The sequence below is a fragment of the Cavia porcellus genome, unplaced genomic scaffold, assembly GCF_034190915.1.
Source record: "Cavia porcellus strain 051 isolate PalLab524CR breed Dunkin Hartley unplaced genomic scaffold, mCavPor4.1 scaffold_1, whole genome shotgun sequence".
NCBI lineage: Eukaryota > Metazoa > Chordata > Mammalia > Rodentia > Caviidae > Cavia > Cavia porcellus.
Genome location: NW_026947484.1, coordinates 201,821,248 through 201,838,202, shown reverse-complemented (window position 1 = coordinate 201,838,202; position 16,955 = coordinate 201,821,248). Strand labels below are relative to the sequence as shown.

The window sequence follows — 16,955 nt, the reverse complement described above, 5'->3', positions numbered from 1 at the left end:
CCCCTCAAAACCAATTTCTGAGACACAATAGTTTGTATCATTTTGTTAATGTTGATCAAGCCTTTCTTTACCATAACCACTGCAAACAGAGCTCAATGAATCCAATAGGCAAAATTTACAAATGTTCCCATTTTGAGTCTAAATGTGGCTGCCCATGTCAGCCTTCCAGAAAAATCAGCAGGTGGTTTCTGCTGCTCTTGGTCCACTTCACATAACTGGATAATGATGACACAAAGTGGGCACCTGGCCAAGGTTTTCAAAGCCATGGGCAACAAAAAAACCTGATAGGACAAAATCCTTTCTCTACGCTGATATCAGCTGGACAAGCAAGAGTTCTAAGACTGGCTAATCACTCAGTACAAGTTGGCGCAGACCTACAGATCCTGGAAGACCCCAGTGGCAGTGGCAAGGCAAGCTTGATGACTAAGGATGTCAGGAGCGCAGCAGTCAGGCCCACTCCTCCACCCACAGGCAAGAAGAAGGAAGGTCAGAGTGGACGAGTGCTTGCTTAGGGTAAGCTGGTGGCACAGAGGGAGTCTCTGTTCTCTCAATTCTGGTTACTTGGGGGCTTCCTGGGAGGGAAAAAGATACAGTGATGCTTAACAGCAGCTGGGCTCTGAACCTAAGTCCAATCCTGAGTCCCACTGAGAAGGAAACTTACCTGATCCCAGTCTGGAATAAAGTAAAAATACGAAAAATGAAAATGCAGGCCAGGTGTGGTGGCACAGGCCTGTAATCCCAGCACTCGGGAGGCTGAGGCAGGAGTATCACTAAGTTGAGGTGAGCCTGGGCTACAAAGTAAGTTCAAGGTCAGGTTGGATTACATAGTGTCAACCTGTCTCAAAAAGACAAAAAAATCCACCTTTCTCCCAAGTACTATGCATAGCATGGCAGGGCCCATCCAGACCCAGGTTTTTTCATTTGCTGCTGGCAGCCTCTTTGTCAATCCCTCATGACTAGTACTGTTGACCCAAATCAACCAGAGTGAAGAGTTGGAAACTTAGAAGGTGTCACTGCCTGGATGATTCCACACAATCATGGGCAGAGAGTAGGATGAGGATTGGTGGAATCTGCAAAATTCACCTGTCCACACTGACTCCCTAAAACCCAGACCAGAGGAAGCTGCCTCAGGGAGGAGAGGGAGCCACTGGGAAGACAAAGTGACACAGGATGTCTGCTGGAGATAGCGAGTGCTGGGCAGAAGATTCATCTCTCTCTCTCTCTCTCTCTTTTTTTTTTTTTTTTTTGGCTTTTTCCTTTTTATCGGTACCGGGGATCAAACTCACGACTGCCTGCTTGCAAGGCAGGCGCTTATGCCGCTGAGCTAGATTCCCAGCCCCAGAAGATTCATCTTTTAAAAGATGCACTACCACAGAACTGATATTCAACGAGAAAACTCAAGCTCTCCAACAGTCTGCACTGTTTTGCCCTGCGGTCATCTGGGGCTGTCGCATTTTTTCATCCCTGGTGCTGGGAATTGAGCCCAGGGCCTCTAACATGCCAGGCCAAGTGCTCTATCACCAAGCTACATCCCCAGCCCTAAGTCAGGTTGTAATCTGCATTCTGGTTTGCTGGTTGAGCCCTGTAAAACCCAACACTGCCAGCCAACTGTTTTAGAAGCCAGAACTTAGTGCACAGCCAGAACTCATGCTTTCTCCGTCTTGACAGCAGCAAAGCCTCAACTGACTGAATAGAAAATAGGGGAAAGCCTACAAAGGGGAGGCTTCGTGGGAAGCAGGGACCCCAGCATTAATGCCAGCAGGATCCATGAGGCTTAGGTCTGTGATTCCTTTGGATCCTGCAGGCAATCTGTGGTCACTGCAGTTAGCAAGTCCTCTAGGGTCTTCAACCCCTCCTGCAGCAGGTGCTGCCCACCTACTTGCTGAGTGTGCTCAGAACTAGGTGTGCCTAACACCTGAGCAAGATGCTTCTAGGGAATGACTTTTTTTTTTTTTTTTAAAAACCACTTCTATTTCCCACCCACTGGCCTTGCATTCTAGAGGAAGATGAGCCCATGCAGGATGGGGGCCAAAAGCCATCCCCAGCTCCTTTCTGGCTCACGGATACCCTGGAGTATGTCATTCCTCTGCTGGCACCAGGAGAGTGGAAGAGATAAATGGCACAGCCTCCTGTTCCTGTCTTCAGGATGCAGGAACACTTTCCTAATAGAAAGGAACAGCCTTCTGATGTTATCTAGCCCAGGTTCTGTTAGATCATTCCCTTGCAATTCCTCAGAAATTGGGGTGGTCTGCATGATTTGAGGCACATGTCAGAATTACTGAGTTACACACTGTGAGAGCTCCAAGGAGCCTCAGGGTGCTCCAGTCCTGCTTCAGAAGTGGGGTGACCTGTCACTGCATTCATGAAAGAGCAGGGCTGGAATCCAGTCCTCCTGGCCCTGAGTCTAGGTTTCTTCCAACTGCTTATAAGTGACTCAGACTCTGTAACTACTAGACCATATCTCAGTTCACAGTGAGGGGGTATTTTCACTGTTCAACCTCAGTGGTGTAGCCAAGATCAGGTGCACAAAGGTGCCTCATCACGGATTATGTAATAAAGATGAGGAACTATGCTGTAACAGATCAGTCAGTCACTTGAAACACATTATAGGAGGCGCTAACACTTGTGAAGGATGGAGGGAGACAAAGGAATGAAGACGATGTGGAAAAACAACATTTGGATCATCTACCAAACAGCAAAGGGGTTCCTGGGTAGCCAGCTTGCTGGGAGAGAGAAGGAAACTCTTACAAGGCCATAGCATCTAGAAGAGATTTTCCCTGAAAGGCTTCAGACCTCACCAAGAACCCTCACAGGGAGACAGTGTGCAATCACTCACCTGCTGGAAGATTCGCAGGAGAATGAAAATAAAAGCAAGTTCTTAGAGAGCTGATGACTAGGGTATGCCATTTTCTTTCTTTTTTTTTGGTACCAGGGACAAATTCATGATCTTTCACTTGCCAGGCAGGTGCTTGTGCTGCTGAGCTAAACTCCTGGCCCTATAGCACATGCCGTTTTCTGGAGAGCAACATTAGACAAAAGCACGTCTCACTGGAGACTGGAGCAACATTAGACAAAAGCACGTCTCACTGGTAGCTTGTGCCAGTCATCCATAGCACCTGTCTCTTGGGTAAGTGCCTGTGCTGGCCAAAGGCAGTCTTACATCTACCACAGATGTGGCTTCTTCCCCACTCTCCTCCAAGCCTTCCTTGCCTGGATACCCATGGGCATCTCCCCTGGATGCTGCCTTTTCCAGAGGACTTCACTCGCAAGGTCCTGTGCCACGCTACCACCAGAGCACTTACATTCCCCGAGGGAGCCCATGGCATGCCCCTGGGGAGCAGGTACGGGCACCATGCCTCAGGTATCCCTCAACCTCCGGCTACTGCTCTGAGGACTGCTCGCAAGGCAGTCCTACTGTGCTGGTGTAACCCCATGGCTGCCGCCACCTGCCTGAGCAGCATGTAGCCCAAGGCATGAGTGAGCTGGTGGGTCAGAGCCCAGAGGGGTTAGGGGTCAGGGTGGGTATAAAGGCAGTGCTGGACACATTTTCAATCGGTGTTTAGAACTGCAAGCATTTTCTTGTTAAAATAAAATTTTTTTTAAAAAGAAAGAAAAAAAGAAAGAAAGAAACCAAAGGGAAAAATAAAGAAAAAAGAGTGACGGAATAATCAAAGAAAACCCTTCAGAGTGGAAGAGTTTCTTTTCTGTAATAAGCTGCTTTTACTTTTTTCTTTGGCTCTCACTCCATTGTTGGAGCCTGATCCTCAAAAGATACCCTAGAGGACTCCCTGAAGTCGGGGTGTCTCAGGTCCATGAGAAATTTGGTGGGAGTAAGAATATGAGTAGAACCTGTGGGAGAACAGAGGCCAGCTGACTGCTTGAACAAAGGTAGGTCACAGGAACATGCCAATTTAGGCCTACGTTGTCTGCAGCCAATGAGGCGTGAGGAAGCAGGACACACAGGCAGGCATGCATGCACACACATACACACAGAGGCAGCAAGGCAGCGGGTGTGCACAAAGCAGATGAGGCCACACACTGGATATCAGCTGTCTGCATGAGGCCCCTCCATGAACCTGCAGGGTAACTTTGTACCCCTGGGTTTCTACCTCCCACCACGGAACCTCAAGGCAGATCCAAAGGGGAAGGGTAAGATTTACAGCCAAAGCCTGGCTGTGACAGCTTCTGTCCAGGAAAGCTGTGTTTCAGCTTGTAATTATTCAACATGTTCATGCAACACATATGCAAGCAGAAAAACAGCTGCACAACTTGGGCCTATGCCACCGAGAGGAGAACAGCTACAGGGTGAACTGGCAATCAGTTAGGGGAGGCCTGAAGGCCTGGGGAGGGAAACGCACTCTTCCCACCAGGGGACACTACCGAGCAGTCCATCTTGGACCCAGGAGGCCATGGCTGGTTTATGGAGCCTGCATACTTGGATATCTTGGGAGATGCTGTAGCTTGGTCTCCCCAGTCAAGTTGTAAAATAACACTTATTGAAGTAATGACTGCTTGGGATCATGACTAGTAGTGGGCACTCAGTGGTAGGAGACAGGACTTTCCTGAAGCACTTCAGATGTAAATGGCCTGTGGGGCCATCCATAGGCAGCAGAAAGGACACTAGTGGGGAAACACAGAACACCCCTTTTGAAGGACACTAAGGTCCCGGCCTCATGCTTTCCTCAGAGTATGTTCCCACAGAGGCCCCAGCCTCTTGTTGACAGAGCACTGAACGGGACACTGGAGTCAAGCTGGTAGGTCCTGGGCACTATCTCCTCGCACACGGTCCATCCATCTCCAGCTGATGGGTGGAGGAGGACATGAAGGACTTCCTGCCCTCAGTGGAGTACCAGTGGTATGGGCCCAGTGCTGGGAAACTTGCAGCTCTCAACTCAGGCCTAGATCCACACTGCAAGTGGGTGTTATAAAGCTGGTTTTTTTGGGTAAGGAGAATGGCTTCTTGGTAAGTCACTTGCTCAAGGTGACTCCACTTGGCAGTGGCAGACAACAGGTTTCAGCCTGAGTGCTGGACTCTATGATCAGGCACTTTCCGCCTCATGGCACTGCCTTTCAGAAAGGACAAACAGGAGAAGGGAACCCTTTGCCCCTTTATTTCTGCTACCTAGGTTTCCAGGACTGGGTTTAACTGGGGCGATGGAGAACCTAGGATGGAATGCGACACCAAAGCATGGAATGGAGTCTGAGCAATGAGATAGCTCCTTCCTCTGGAAGGCTCATGGGACTCACCTATCAGCACCTCCCATTTGCCGTTGGCCTGGGTCACCTCATAAGCACAGCGCATCTCGTTCAGGCTCACACCCCCGAGGATGAAAATAATGAGGCGAGGGCCACTGCGGTACTCCCCCGGGGCCTTATTCTTGTGCCAGTGCCCGTAGCGGGCGCTGAGGAGAGAGAGAAAGAGAGTGATGTCTACCTGCACTTAGAGAATCTCATTCTTTATAATGCGGTGGCTGTCCATGCCATGCTGTATGGCTGGACTCAACATAGACCAGACACTTGCATGGGAAGGCTGAATTGAATGCCAATGGAATTCCAACCCATGTGGACACCTATACTGTGGCTTTGTCACTCTAGAAGCACGCAGGCAACAGACAGGCTCAGCCAACTCTGGTGCTGGACAGGTCGCTTTCAGCAGCTTTCCAGCACTGTGCTCATTCAAGTGTCTGCTCCAGACTGTGCACCATCCTGAGCTGGCCTGGGGCACTGAGTTGTGAGGACAGACAGGTCCTCCTCACTGGTTGTCTCACCAGTTCCCTCAGGTAGGCTGGGCTGTGCAGCCCTGGCTCCCCAAAGAGACAGCCCCTGCCAGCCAAGAGGTCGAAGTTCAGAGACTGGGTGAGTGAGAGAAGCAGTCTGCACCGTGCTGTGAAGGAGGAGAGCTCAGCGCTCTTGTACCCTGAAGATGGGGACAGGTGGAGCGCACAGCTGGGCCAGGCACCACTGCCAGGCCACCCTGAGGGGCACCGGTGAGCAGCCCTGCAGTTTAGGGGCTCCCTAAGTCCCTATGACTCCCTCACAACAGAGAGAAAGGTTGGGAAAGCAGGAAAACCGAATGGAAAACAAATCTTGTCTGAATCCTGAGGTATTTTGGCTCAGGACAGCATTCTAGCTGCTTTCCAACCTGGATACATCTGGTGCTCTGTCTCCCCCTGCTGTCCTAGGGAATCAAATTTAGGACCTTGGGCTTGCCAGGCAAGGGATCTGGTCTTTTATTACAAGTTCAGCAATGAACATTTCACCTGTGCTACCATCAGAGAGAAAACGCCAGAGCACAAATGCCACCCCAGGCCTCTGGCCCAGGGCCAGGAAGGTTAAAAATGACAATGGAGAGAAGAGAAGCAAGAAAGAAGACAGGCAGAAAAGCAGAGGAAAAGTGACAAAGGGGAATGCATTCTAGACCGTCAACCCTGGGAACTACAGTCACTGGTGCTGGCAGTCACCCTCTTGGAGTCACTAACTGCTCTCCCCTGCTCACGTGCTCAACCCCAACTGTTTTCAGGAGTCACAGCATTTTGTTCACTTATTTCAGTCAGTGAATGTTGGCACTATTTCCACACTAGGGCTATGACAGAGTCACTGTGAATGCAGTGTACCAGAATTTAACCAGGGTAGTCAGGGAGAAGCAGAGGTTGTAACACTTGGTTAAAGACCCAAAGGGAGTAAGTATAGGCTGTACAGATGCCTCTGGTGCATTTCAGGCAAAGGGAAACCCAAGTGCAAAGGACCTGAGAAGTGGGCCTGACAAGGGGGCTGGTGTGGTTGAAGCCGAGTTTGCAAGAGAGGAATGAGAAAGGAGAAGCCATGGGGGCTGTGGTAGGGACCTGGCTGCACTGGGGAATGGTGAGGGGCCCTTACACATCGTAAGAGACAGCCATGTGGCTGTCATCCAACTAGATCCCATCTTCCTGCTCACCCCACGTGTACCTACCTGACAGCGGTGGTACTAAAGGAAGCAGAGGAGCGGGTGGAGATATATGGGTAGTGCTTGGTATCAAGTTTGTCCTCGATAGTATCCTGCAGAGAAGAAACACAGAGGTCAGGCCTGCCATCTATAAGCATGATGCTAAGAGCATGGGAGGCAGTGAAATTGAAGCCAGGTTTGGAACCACCTGTGCTCTCTCACCACTGCGAAGGCTCAGCCATGGCTCATGTCAACCACATGCTGCACAGCTGGCTGTAATACTGCTCAGAGTCGGGAAGTCTACTCTTAAATAAAGTATAAAAAAGAAAGTAAGTTTTGCATTTTCTCCTCCAATTTTCTCTTCAAAAATAATCTATCTGAAGTTACACATGTGCTCTGCCCATGGGAAGGGCAGGAGCAGAGTCTTTCCTGCAGCCTTTGAGGGGCTGATTGTCTGGTGGGTGGGTTCCAGCCAGCTTCAGCTGCCTGATAATCCAAGTTCTTCCCAAGAGCCACCATGTGACACCTACACATGTCCTTGGAGGCCTGGGGAGCAGGAGGAGAGGGAAATAGTAGAAAACAAAAGAGAGAATGGGACTCAGAGGCTGGCTGTATCTGTTCCACAGAGCAAAAAATTGGTTTCAGTATATTTTCTGTCCACCTGTCCTTTTGGATTATGTGCTTCAAACACAGGAAGCTGATTCATCCTATTTAAAATTATATATATATAATATTTTCTTTTCTGGGGCTGGGGATTTAGCTCAGCGGCATAAGCTCCTGCCTTGCAAGCAGGCAGTCGTGAGTTCGATCCCCGGTACCGATAAAAAAGGAAAAAGACAAAAAAGAAATTTCTTTTCTTTTTGGTGGAGCTGGGGATTGAACCCAGAACCTTATGTACACAAAGCACAAGGCAAAGGGAAACTCAAGTGCAAAGGACCTGAGGCAGAAGTAGGCCACACCCTCAGTCCTAAAATATGTTTACCTTAATGTATGATTCAGTAGGGGTGCTACAAACTAAGGGATCCTGGACAAGTCCTTTTCTTCCTGGGACCCTTGTTTTGCTTGCCTGCCAAGTATGGAAGTTGAGCAGGTTATCTTGAGGCCAATCCCAAAGATCTGGTGGTACAGGACTATACAGATTCTTCCCGCTACAAGGAGAGAAGCTGGGACATGGTAGGAACACAAGAGCCACTGTGATGCCACCACTTTTATCATCCTACAGCCAACAGATGCAGATCACCCGCTATGTGCAAGGCTCTGTGCCAGAGGACAGGCAGCCAAGGAGATGGGATTATTGCATAAGATGACCCAACTGTAAGCAGCACATGTGCACATAAGGGCACTTAACACTGCTTTAAGAGGTTGCGCTGCGCCAGTGGTCAGACATATGGGGTGACCAATGGGCACCATGTGATCTTACAAAGGTCTGAGGGAAAGCAGGACTCAGGGAAGGGCCAGAACACTCCAGGTAAGGGATCTGTTTAACACAAAACAGAGGCCTGGCCTCTTGGTGGGAGTGCTCAGGGAGGGGAGCAGTAGGAGTGGCAGGTCAGGCTGCATCACCTTGCTAAGAGCCTTCCACAATGGGTACCCTGCTATGTGACTCTGAGATGCTGCCATATGTCTGGCTCCTTAGGACACTGCACCATCTGAGGGCCCCCAATGCACAGGGCCGCATCTCTCAAGACAAAAAAAAAAGCAAATGGGTGGCTCCTAGGGGCTCCGTCTCTTTATGAGCCCTTGGAGTAAGGTGCACTTACTCTCTCAGGGAAATGAGACCACAGGGTGTCATGGTCACCTGAGAGCAAGTGAGACTGGAAGCACCTGGCTCCTCCTCCGCACCCTGCCACTGACCTCCATGATGTCCTTGATGATCGGGGTCCACCGTGAGAGCTGGTAGGTCTGCTCACTGATGCGCTCCTTCCGCTCTGGCTTGCTCCTGCGGCGCAGCGTGGACTGGAGGCAAGCACATGCGGCATTGGACTCTCATCAGGGGCCACCCATGCCTCAGTGGCCTCTGGAAATTCTCTCGAGCACTCCCTCAGAGTCAGCATTGGCAGAGTGATAAGAGGGGAGGTTCTCCCCACAACAGCATAAAATTTGCCCCCTTTAGGGCTAGAACAAATTTGGTTCTTTAAAGTCATGCAAGATGACAAACATGGCTCAAATATAAAAATTTTTTAAAAACGATATAAGGCCAGGGATATAGGTCAGTGGCACAGCGTCTGCCTGGCAAACACAAAGTCCTGAGTTCTCTTGATACAAAAAACCAAAACCATCCAAACAAACAATATCCAGGTAAGTAAAAAAATGTTTTTTGCCATCATGAGCCTTATGGCATGCCTGTAATTTTAGTTACACTGAAGGCAAAGACAGGAGCATTACAAATTTGAGGCCAGTCTTGGCAACTCAGCAAGACCCTGTCTCAAAAAAATAAAATAAATAAATAAAAGGGCTGGGTTTGTAGGTTGGTAATAGAGCACTTGCTTGGCATATGCAAGGCCCTACATTTAATTCCCAGTACCTCAAGGGGAAAAAAAAAGTTTCCTGCCTATGGTAGGAGAAAATATCCCCTTTGGATATGATTTAGTTTTTATTTCAGTAGTATAAACTGTACTAAGTGAATTTTCTCTGTTAGCATTTTGATCTTTCTTTTTTTTTTTTTTTATTGGTACCGGGGATCGAACTCATGGCCACACACTTGCAAGGCAGGCATTTATGCCACTGAGCTAAATCCCCAGCCCAACATTTTGATCTTTCTTGTGAACAGGGTATATAAACATCAAATCCTGCCAGTGACAAACTGACCACTGATGGCCATGGCAAAGAGCCTGGGTCTGTAAGGTTCTGGCTCACATACAGCTCTGCTATTTCTGCTCCATAGGCTGCCTGCCTGTAGGTGGAACAAGTTCTGAAAGGCACTGTAGGGCCCTGCCCAGAGCATAGTATGTGGGGCTCCAGATCACCTGCCTGGCTTAGTTCTTGCCCAACCCCTCTGCCCAATGCTCAGAAGTAGCAAGGCTGCCCACTTTGTAATGTAGCCTTCACCTCCTCAGGGGAGACACCGAGTCTGAGATATCCAAGGTAAAGTCAGACCATCCTCAAGATACAAGAGGTGAAACTGGATGACCTCTTAGATTTTGGTTCAGAGATGCAGCAGCTCAGTTTTGATGACCATACAATGCCAAGCGGTGCACATCTGCTTACTCTGTTTCTTGGATACCTTCATCCCCCTTATTTTATCTGCACAGGTGTGTCATGAGACACTGTCCCTTATTATAGGAGCAGACACCACCCTCTCCCCACTGCTACCATCAAGGGCCCTCACATCCGTGACGATGGGCACACCGAGGTGTGCCATGTTGGTGATGATCTCACTGTCCTCTGGGGGAATCTGGGCATGTTGGATCAGCTTGTTCAGATTCTCCTCTGTGATGCCTGTAGGCACAAGACAGCCATCAGCACACTTAGCCATTGCCCACCATGACCCACTTCCCTTCTGCTGAAGACAGCAGAAATTGGTGCCACTCGACTCTAAGCTGCTCGACTCTAAGCCAAAACCAGAACAATGCTCTCCCTTTCCATTCAAGTCACTCTGCCCTATGTGATATCATCAGTAGCTGGCCCTTGCCGTCGGGGTTTCCATCTGCCTGCTTTTTAGCAATGCCTACCCACCCCCACTGTGCGTCAAAGTCCTATTGGACAAGCGAGTCTTTTTACCCTTCTCCTACACTGTAGACACTTTGGCAACTGTGGGTGAAAGTCCATTCTTTGATAAAAGAGTAGAGATGACAAATGTGAAGCAAGTTAAGATCACTGGCAGGAAAAGCTCAGTAAACTGCCATGAAGCCAGTCAGCTCTGCCTCCTCTCTGTCATTTGCACTGGCTCCTGAGAATCATGCGGGGCCCCTCAGCCTCTGGCTGCAACTGATTTGACTACACTGCATCTCCCCAAGCATGAAGAGCCTCCAGAACCTACTCTTCTTCCCCTTTCTCTCTCTCTTTTTTTAAACTGAGAATCAAGCTCAGGACCTCATGTTTGCCAGGGAGGTGCAGTGCTGCTGAGCCATATCCTGGCCCCTTTCTGTCTCTTATAAAACACTTTTCTACTGTTTTCTCTTACAGCCTATCCCCTCTGCATATCCTGCCTTTCTTACCGTTCTTCAAAAAGATGTAGAGAAGGATGATACGGATTTTGTCATAAGTGCTGACATTTGCATCCAGCAGGATGGGGACAATGGCTCTCATGGGATCCTTGATCTTCTCCCCTTCTGCATCTGTGCCCATTGCCAGGTCCTGTAGAAAACACACTTTTTTTTCTACTTCTGGTGATATTTGCACAGATGGCACTTTAGAAGTTCAGGGCCCACCAATGTCTGGGGTCTGCAGTCTGGTTGGGTCAGAGTGTTAACAGGGCTTCTCCTCACAACATGCAGAATCAGCATTGGTGTTGACGCTGCTTTGGACAGCATTGGTTAGAGTGCATGGCAGCCTCTAAGTGTCTTCCCCAGGCCCTGCCCCCTCATGTGAGGTAAGTCCTCCCATAGGTGAGTGTGCCTGAGGGTGCCTATGCCAGTCCCTAGGCCACTGGCAGCCCAAGAGAACTCTGGAAACTCAAGGAGCCTCTGCATGGTTAGATTCTCTCCATTCCACTTCCCCTGGCATGAAAGGACAAGGTTTTTGAGTTCTGACTACTGTAGGGTTTTAACTTTTATTTTTAATCCTCTCACCACTTTAAAGGATGAGGGGGAAAAAAAAGCAGAGGGTTTTCCAAATCTGAAAACTTGTGCCCTGGGAGATGAAGGAAGACAGAAAGGCTGGGAAGGAACACAATACCCTGCCCCACTGTACGCCTCGGGTATGCAATGTGCTGTGCTCCATAAGCTAAGGCCACCCGGTCTAGTTCTTAGGGGAACCCCTGGTCCCCACAGCTTCCTCTGTGGCTCTCTGGAGACTTCCTTTCCAGGAGTTCACAAAAATGAGGATTTCAAGTGATTGCTACTCGCCAGACCAAGTCTGAGGAAGCCAGGATGGCCCACCTCTCCCAGGCTCTCTCTCATCTCTCCTTGCAGAGGCCCTGACTCTGCAAGTCTGGTTAAATGCAATGAGTTCAACAATACCTCTGAGAAGTTTTAAACTTTCAAAGCTTAATCTCAGACTGCATTTTTATTGATCTAAGAACCTGCTTTCTGGTTGGTTAAACTCCTTTGGAAAGGATACCTTAGCTCACCTGAGAAGTGGATGGTTTCTGCCCCTTATAAAATAGCAACAACATGGATAGGGCTTGCAGACCTAAGCTGGGTGCTCTCAGCACTGCAAAGGATTTACCCTGAGAACCTGAGTTGGCATCTTACTGTGAAAAAAGACTTTTAGCTCAGACCTCACAATCTTTTAGTGTCCTCTCTCTTCCCTTACAGGTTGACAGCAGCTGGGGGAAGCTCAATGGTAGAACAGTGCTTGATTTGTGCAAATCCCTGAGTTCCATCCCCAGCACGGTAAAAAAAAAAAAAAAAAGTTAATACATAGTTTAGTAACATTGTCACACTTGAAAAAAAGAGGGACAGGTCAAAGGACTCTATACAATACCCCTAAAAAATGTGTCAGTTTTGTGAATTTCCTTTTGTAGAAAAGGAAAATGCAGAAATAGACATATATATATATATATATCTCTCTGAAATATATATGTGTTATGCCTATATATATTAGTGACAGAGACAGAACTCAAATCCCAATCTCTCAGTTTCTAGGATAGCATGTGATCAAGGGTTGGGAAGGTTCCTGACCTACTACTGCCCTGCCTTCTCTCAGTTATGATGTCTCCAAAGCCTGCCTGCTGATAGCAGGGACAGCAGGAGGGGAACACACTGAGAACGTAAAATTCAGCCTGTTGATATACGACTGGGAACTCTCTATGTCTCTCTTCAGCCATTCCAGGGAAAATAGTCTTTCAAAACAGCCAGGCATGCAAAATCCAAATGGCACAGCACTCCAGATTAGTCTAGTCCCTACCATGGAGAATGGAACCAGATCAGCTCCAGGGCTGAGACAACATGAGGTCGCAGGTTCTCCCATGTCTACTTCCTATGATTCTGCAGGATGTTCAAGGTCAAATATTAAAAATCAGTTGGGTGAAAGGGCATGGCAGAAGCCCCGCCATGCAGAAAGGGAAGAAAATGTCCTACCTGTTCCACTCGGCAAAGTTTATCTACAGTGCCTTGGTAATGCTTCATACAGTCTTCGGCAAGGTGCAGGTGGGTTGAATACTAGGAAAAACCACAGAGCATTAGTGATCAAGGAAATAATCACTGGCTCACACCGCATCAGTTGAACATCTACAACACACAACACGATCCTGGGCTCTATCGGTATCTGGCCTCCTAAGGACAGAAAATGTGTGCACATGACTATAAATACACAAGGGAGAAAATGTTCTGTGTCACGAGGGAGGATCGAGGTGTGCTGGTTTTACAAGGTGTCCAAAAATTCTTTGATACACTTTCTTCCAGGAGAGGAAACTTCCCTTTCCTTCTCTTCAAGTGGGTGGGGCCAGATTTCACATCCACCTCTCACTCATACTGGACAGAAGCGTGGATATGTGACAAGTAAACTCAGGTCACCTTCCTGGCCTGCTCTCAGAGCCCTCAGTGTGGGAAAGCCTATGGCCAGTGTGAGGACATCCAGGCATGGGGAAAGACCTGTGTGGAAGGAGCCGGGGCCTCCCACCCACAGCAAGGGAGTAGGAAGAGCAAAAGAAGAGAAAGACAAGGAGAGAAAGCAGAGGGATAGGAAAAAAGTTGTCTATCTTAGGCCTTTTCTTTCTAATAAAAGTTTTAAAGAGGATTAAAAATACATAGATTTCAACTGGAGTAGTAGGGCTCTACAAGATCTTCTTGCAGCTGTTTACACGCAGGATTCCAATGCATCCTTTAGAATTTCCACACCTTGCTGAGCTCTTTCTGGTACTGGGGCATCTTCTTCAGCATCTGGGACAGGTCCCGCATAGTGGTCTAAGGAAAATGAAAAGGAAAGCAGTGGTGTAGCTCTACTGGCCTTGACCTAACACACTATGCAAGGTGCCAGGCAGGACTGCAGCTACACTGGACTCCCCAACAGCATGCCCTGGGGCTCTCAAGATGAAGCTCTTAAACACGAGATCGAGTGTGTTTAGACTTCCAGGCCTCTGGCTCAAAAACATTGCTCTAAATGTCATGGTTGTTTTCCAGGTGGAACACTAAACCCTGAAGTCTAACACTTCGTTTTATTCCACTGGATTAGAAAGTTGTTGAGAGTATAATTCTTGCCAATTTTTTTTTTCTTTTTTTCTCTCTATACTACTTTTGGCATCAAGTGTGTACTTCTGCTCAGCAGAAGGGCTGCAACTGTAGGCAGGTGGAAAGCAGGGAGGTTCGAGAGGGCTAAGAGCCACCCTCCCAACAGATCAGATAGGTCTGCTTACTTTCTGACTGTAGGACCCATCTAATCCTGTTCATTTATCCAACACAAATCTATGGGAGTACTACATACCTCAAGCATTATAAGGCACTGGAGATACAAGGACAAAATAAAAACCATTTAAAAAAAAGGAATTTCTGCTTCATGATCTTTATTTATTTATTTATTTATTTGTGGTACTGGGGATTGAACTCATGATCTAATGCTTGCCAGGCAGGCACTTATGCCGCTGAGCTAAATCCCCAGCCCTGCTTCATGATCTTAACCCTTAGCAGAGGCACCAAACAAGTCATGGCAATAGAGTGGATCTTGGCTTCTGGAGCAGACTCAGTGGGTAGCCTGAGTGCATGTAACTTACACCTCAGAGGTCCAGAGAGAAGCCAGAGGAGGTTCCCCAAGGAAGCTATGACTGAACAAAGGGCCAGCGAAAGACCTGGGGCAAGAGCATCCTGGCTGGCTGGAATGAGGAGCTAGGGGTAGGGGGTGGCTTGGGAGGGGCTACTGCCAGACAGAAGCAGCTAGATTGTGAGGGGATCCAGAAGACACTAAATGGCTTTGAAGAAAGAGGTAACATGACCAGAGATGCTTTGCTAAGTCCACCCTACTTGACTAAACTGTCAGTCAGTCAGGTTAAAGAGAGGCCTTGGTAAACCAAGCTATTAACTCTAATTCTACCAAGCTAAAAAGTTTCAAGGTTTTCTGGCTTAAAATGATCCCTGAGCCAAATGTGGTAGTGTATGCCTATAATCCCAGCACTTCGGAAGGCTGAAACAGGAGGACTGCAAGTTCAAGGCAACCTGGGCAACTTAGTGAGACCCTACCTCAAAAAAAAAAAAAAAAAAGATTTACAAAACATAAAGGGGTGGGTATGCAGCTCAGTGCAAAAGCCTTGGGTTCAATCCCCAATACTGAGGTAGCGGGAAACACCATGATCTCAAACAATAGATACCAAATAATAAAAATTGGTTTCCTATAAACATCAAAATATTGAACCTCCCTGACTCTTAAATGCACAAAGAAAACAACTGATATAAAATGAAGATAGAAATGTGATTTCTATTTATTCTGAGGGGTATCTTCCTTTACTTAGTGTGACAGCAGGCACACATTTCCAGGTCTTTTGAGCACTGGCAAGTGTTTACCTTATCTCCAGTATTCATTCTCTTGCTGGAAGAAAAGTCTTTCAGAGACCGGGTGACTTCCCTGGAAAATGGAAGAAGGCAGCTAAGTTTCACAGCTACACCAAGGGCCCCCGGGGTGCTGCAGAAGTCACGCAATAGCTTTCCTCAGGCTGGTGCAGCATCTCTCCTGCCACAGAGGTTGTTTAAAGTGATTTTCTAAGTAAAGACAGATATGCTATTTTTCCAACTAATATTCTAAACCAGTGGTCTTCAGGTCAGGGCATGTCAGATGATTCCAGGGACAAAGAAAAGAAAATACCACAGTGTCTATTTGTGTTTAACTCATTCTTTTCAAACAAAAAAAAATACTTTTTGGGGTTTGGGGGCTAACTTTGGTCCTTATACATGTTAAACATACAGTCTACCACTAAGGCTAAGTTCTTAGCCCTGAAATATATCTATTTAAGGCTTGAAAAAAACACCATGTTGCAAAATACACATATTTACACATATTAGTGCAACAAGGCATATAATTAACTCATATACACATTTAATCACTAGAAATGTGGGTCAGGGGGCTGGGGATTTAGCTCAGCGGCATAAGCACCTGCCTTGCAAGCAGGCAGTCATGAATTCGATCCCTGGTACCGGTAAAAAGGAAAAAAGACCAAAAAAAAAAAAGAAATGTGGGTCAGTATTTTTTGAGGTTGAGTAATCAGAAAGATTTGCTGATAATTTCTCTAAACAGAACTACCTAGGAATGTACTGGTTTTTTTCTGTGTGAATTTCCTGAGAACATCACTAATTCAACATCACATTCAACAGAATGTGTCTTTCTGAAAAAGCAGATCTGTTACAATTTACAGGGATTATAACATGTTTAAGTTTTGGAAACACTGTGCAGCATTTCCAGGGCAAAGTACAGCGCAGGCAAGGGCAGGCAAAGAGGAAGATCACATTCGCATTCGCACTCTCTCAAAGGCAAGGCCATACACTGTTTGTCTGAATCTTCCAAAGCAATGAATTGGCTTTACATGCTCGTCTGTTATAGAGTGGATCTAAGATAGCCCCCAGAGCTCAATGTGTTTGGAAGATGAGTGGATTATGGGGCCGTGCAGCTGGCTCGATGCTGGAAGGCCGGGTCTGGTAGAGCAGATGGTCACTGGGTGTGCAGCCTGGACGGGGTTCATCTCAATTCCTAGCTTTTGCTTCCTCTTTCTGCTTTCTGTCCACCATTCCCCACTGCTAGGCTGTCCTGCATTGAAGCCACTTGATTATGGACCAAAATGTGAGCTGACATAAACCTCTCCCTTAAATTGCTGGCCTCAGATATTTTGTCCTAGCAAGGAGAAAAGTAACTAAAATGATGTTTACAAAGCATTTTTCTGGGAATGCTCCAAATGTTTCCTAAGAATTCAAAAAGCACCTAATCTGGAATGGATTTCCTAACTTTGTGAGGA

At 47.5% G+C, this 16,955-nt stretch overlaps 1 protein-coding gene across 2 annotated transcripts in view; it reads right to left on the bottom strand.

Moving 5' to 3' along the window:
* The window catches only part of Stxbp1 (syntaxin binding protein 1), a 69,304-nt gene that overhangs the window by 3,973 nt on the left and 48,376 nt on the right, over positions 1–16,955 (bottom strand). The window contains exons 11-19 of one of the 2 annotated variants that reach the window (XM_005004019.4): positions 15,517–15,577; positions 13,864–13,929; positions 13,105–13,185; positions 11,080–11,218; positions 10,251–10,360; positions 8,777–8,878; positions 6,950–7,035; positions 5,248–5,402; positions 3,725–3,849 (exon numbers count right to left, since the gene is read on the bottom strand). In XM_005004019.4, the coding sequence (XP_005004076.1) occupies positions 3,740–3,849; positions 5,248–5,402; positions 6,950–7,035; positions 8,777–8,878; positions 10,251–10,360; positions 11,080–11,218; positions 13,105–13,185; positions 13,864–13,929; positions 15,517–15,577 (910 nt within the window). In that variant the 3' untranslated portion in view covers positions 3,725–3,739. The remainder of the gene's footprint in view (positions 1–3,724; positions 3,850–5,247; positions 5,403–6,949; positions 7,036–8,776; positions 8,879–10,250; positions 10,361–11,079; positions 11,219–13,104; positions 13,186–13,863; positions 13,930–15,516; positions 15,578–16,955) is intronic. The other variant, XM_003470627.5, reaches the window with a different exon arrangement.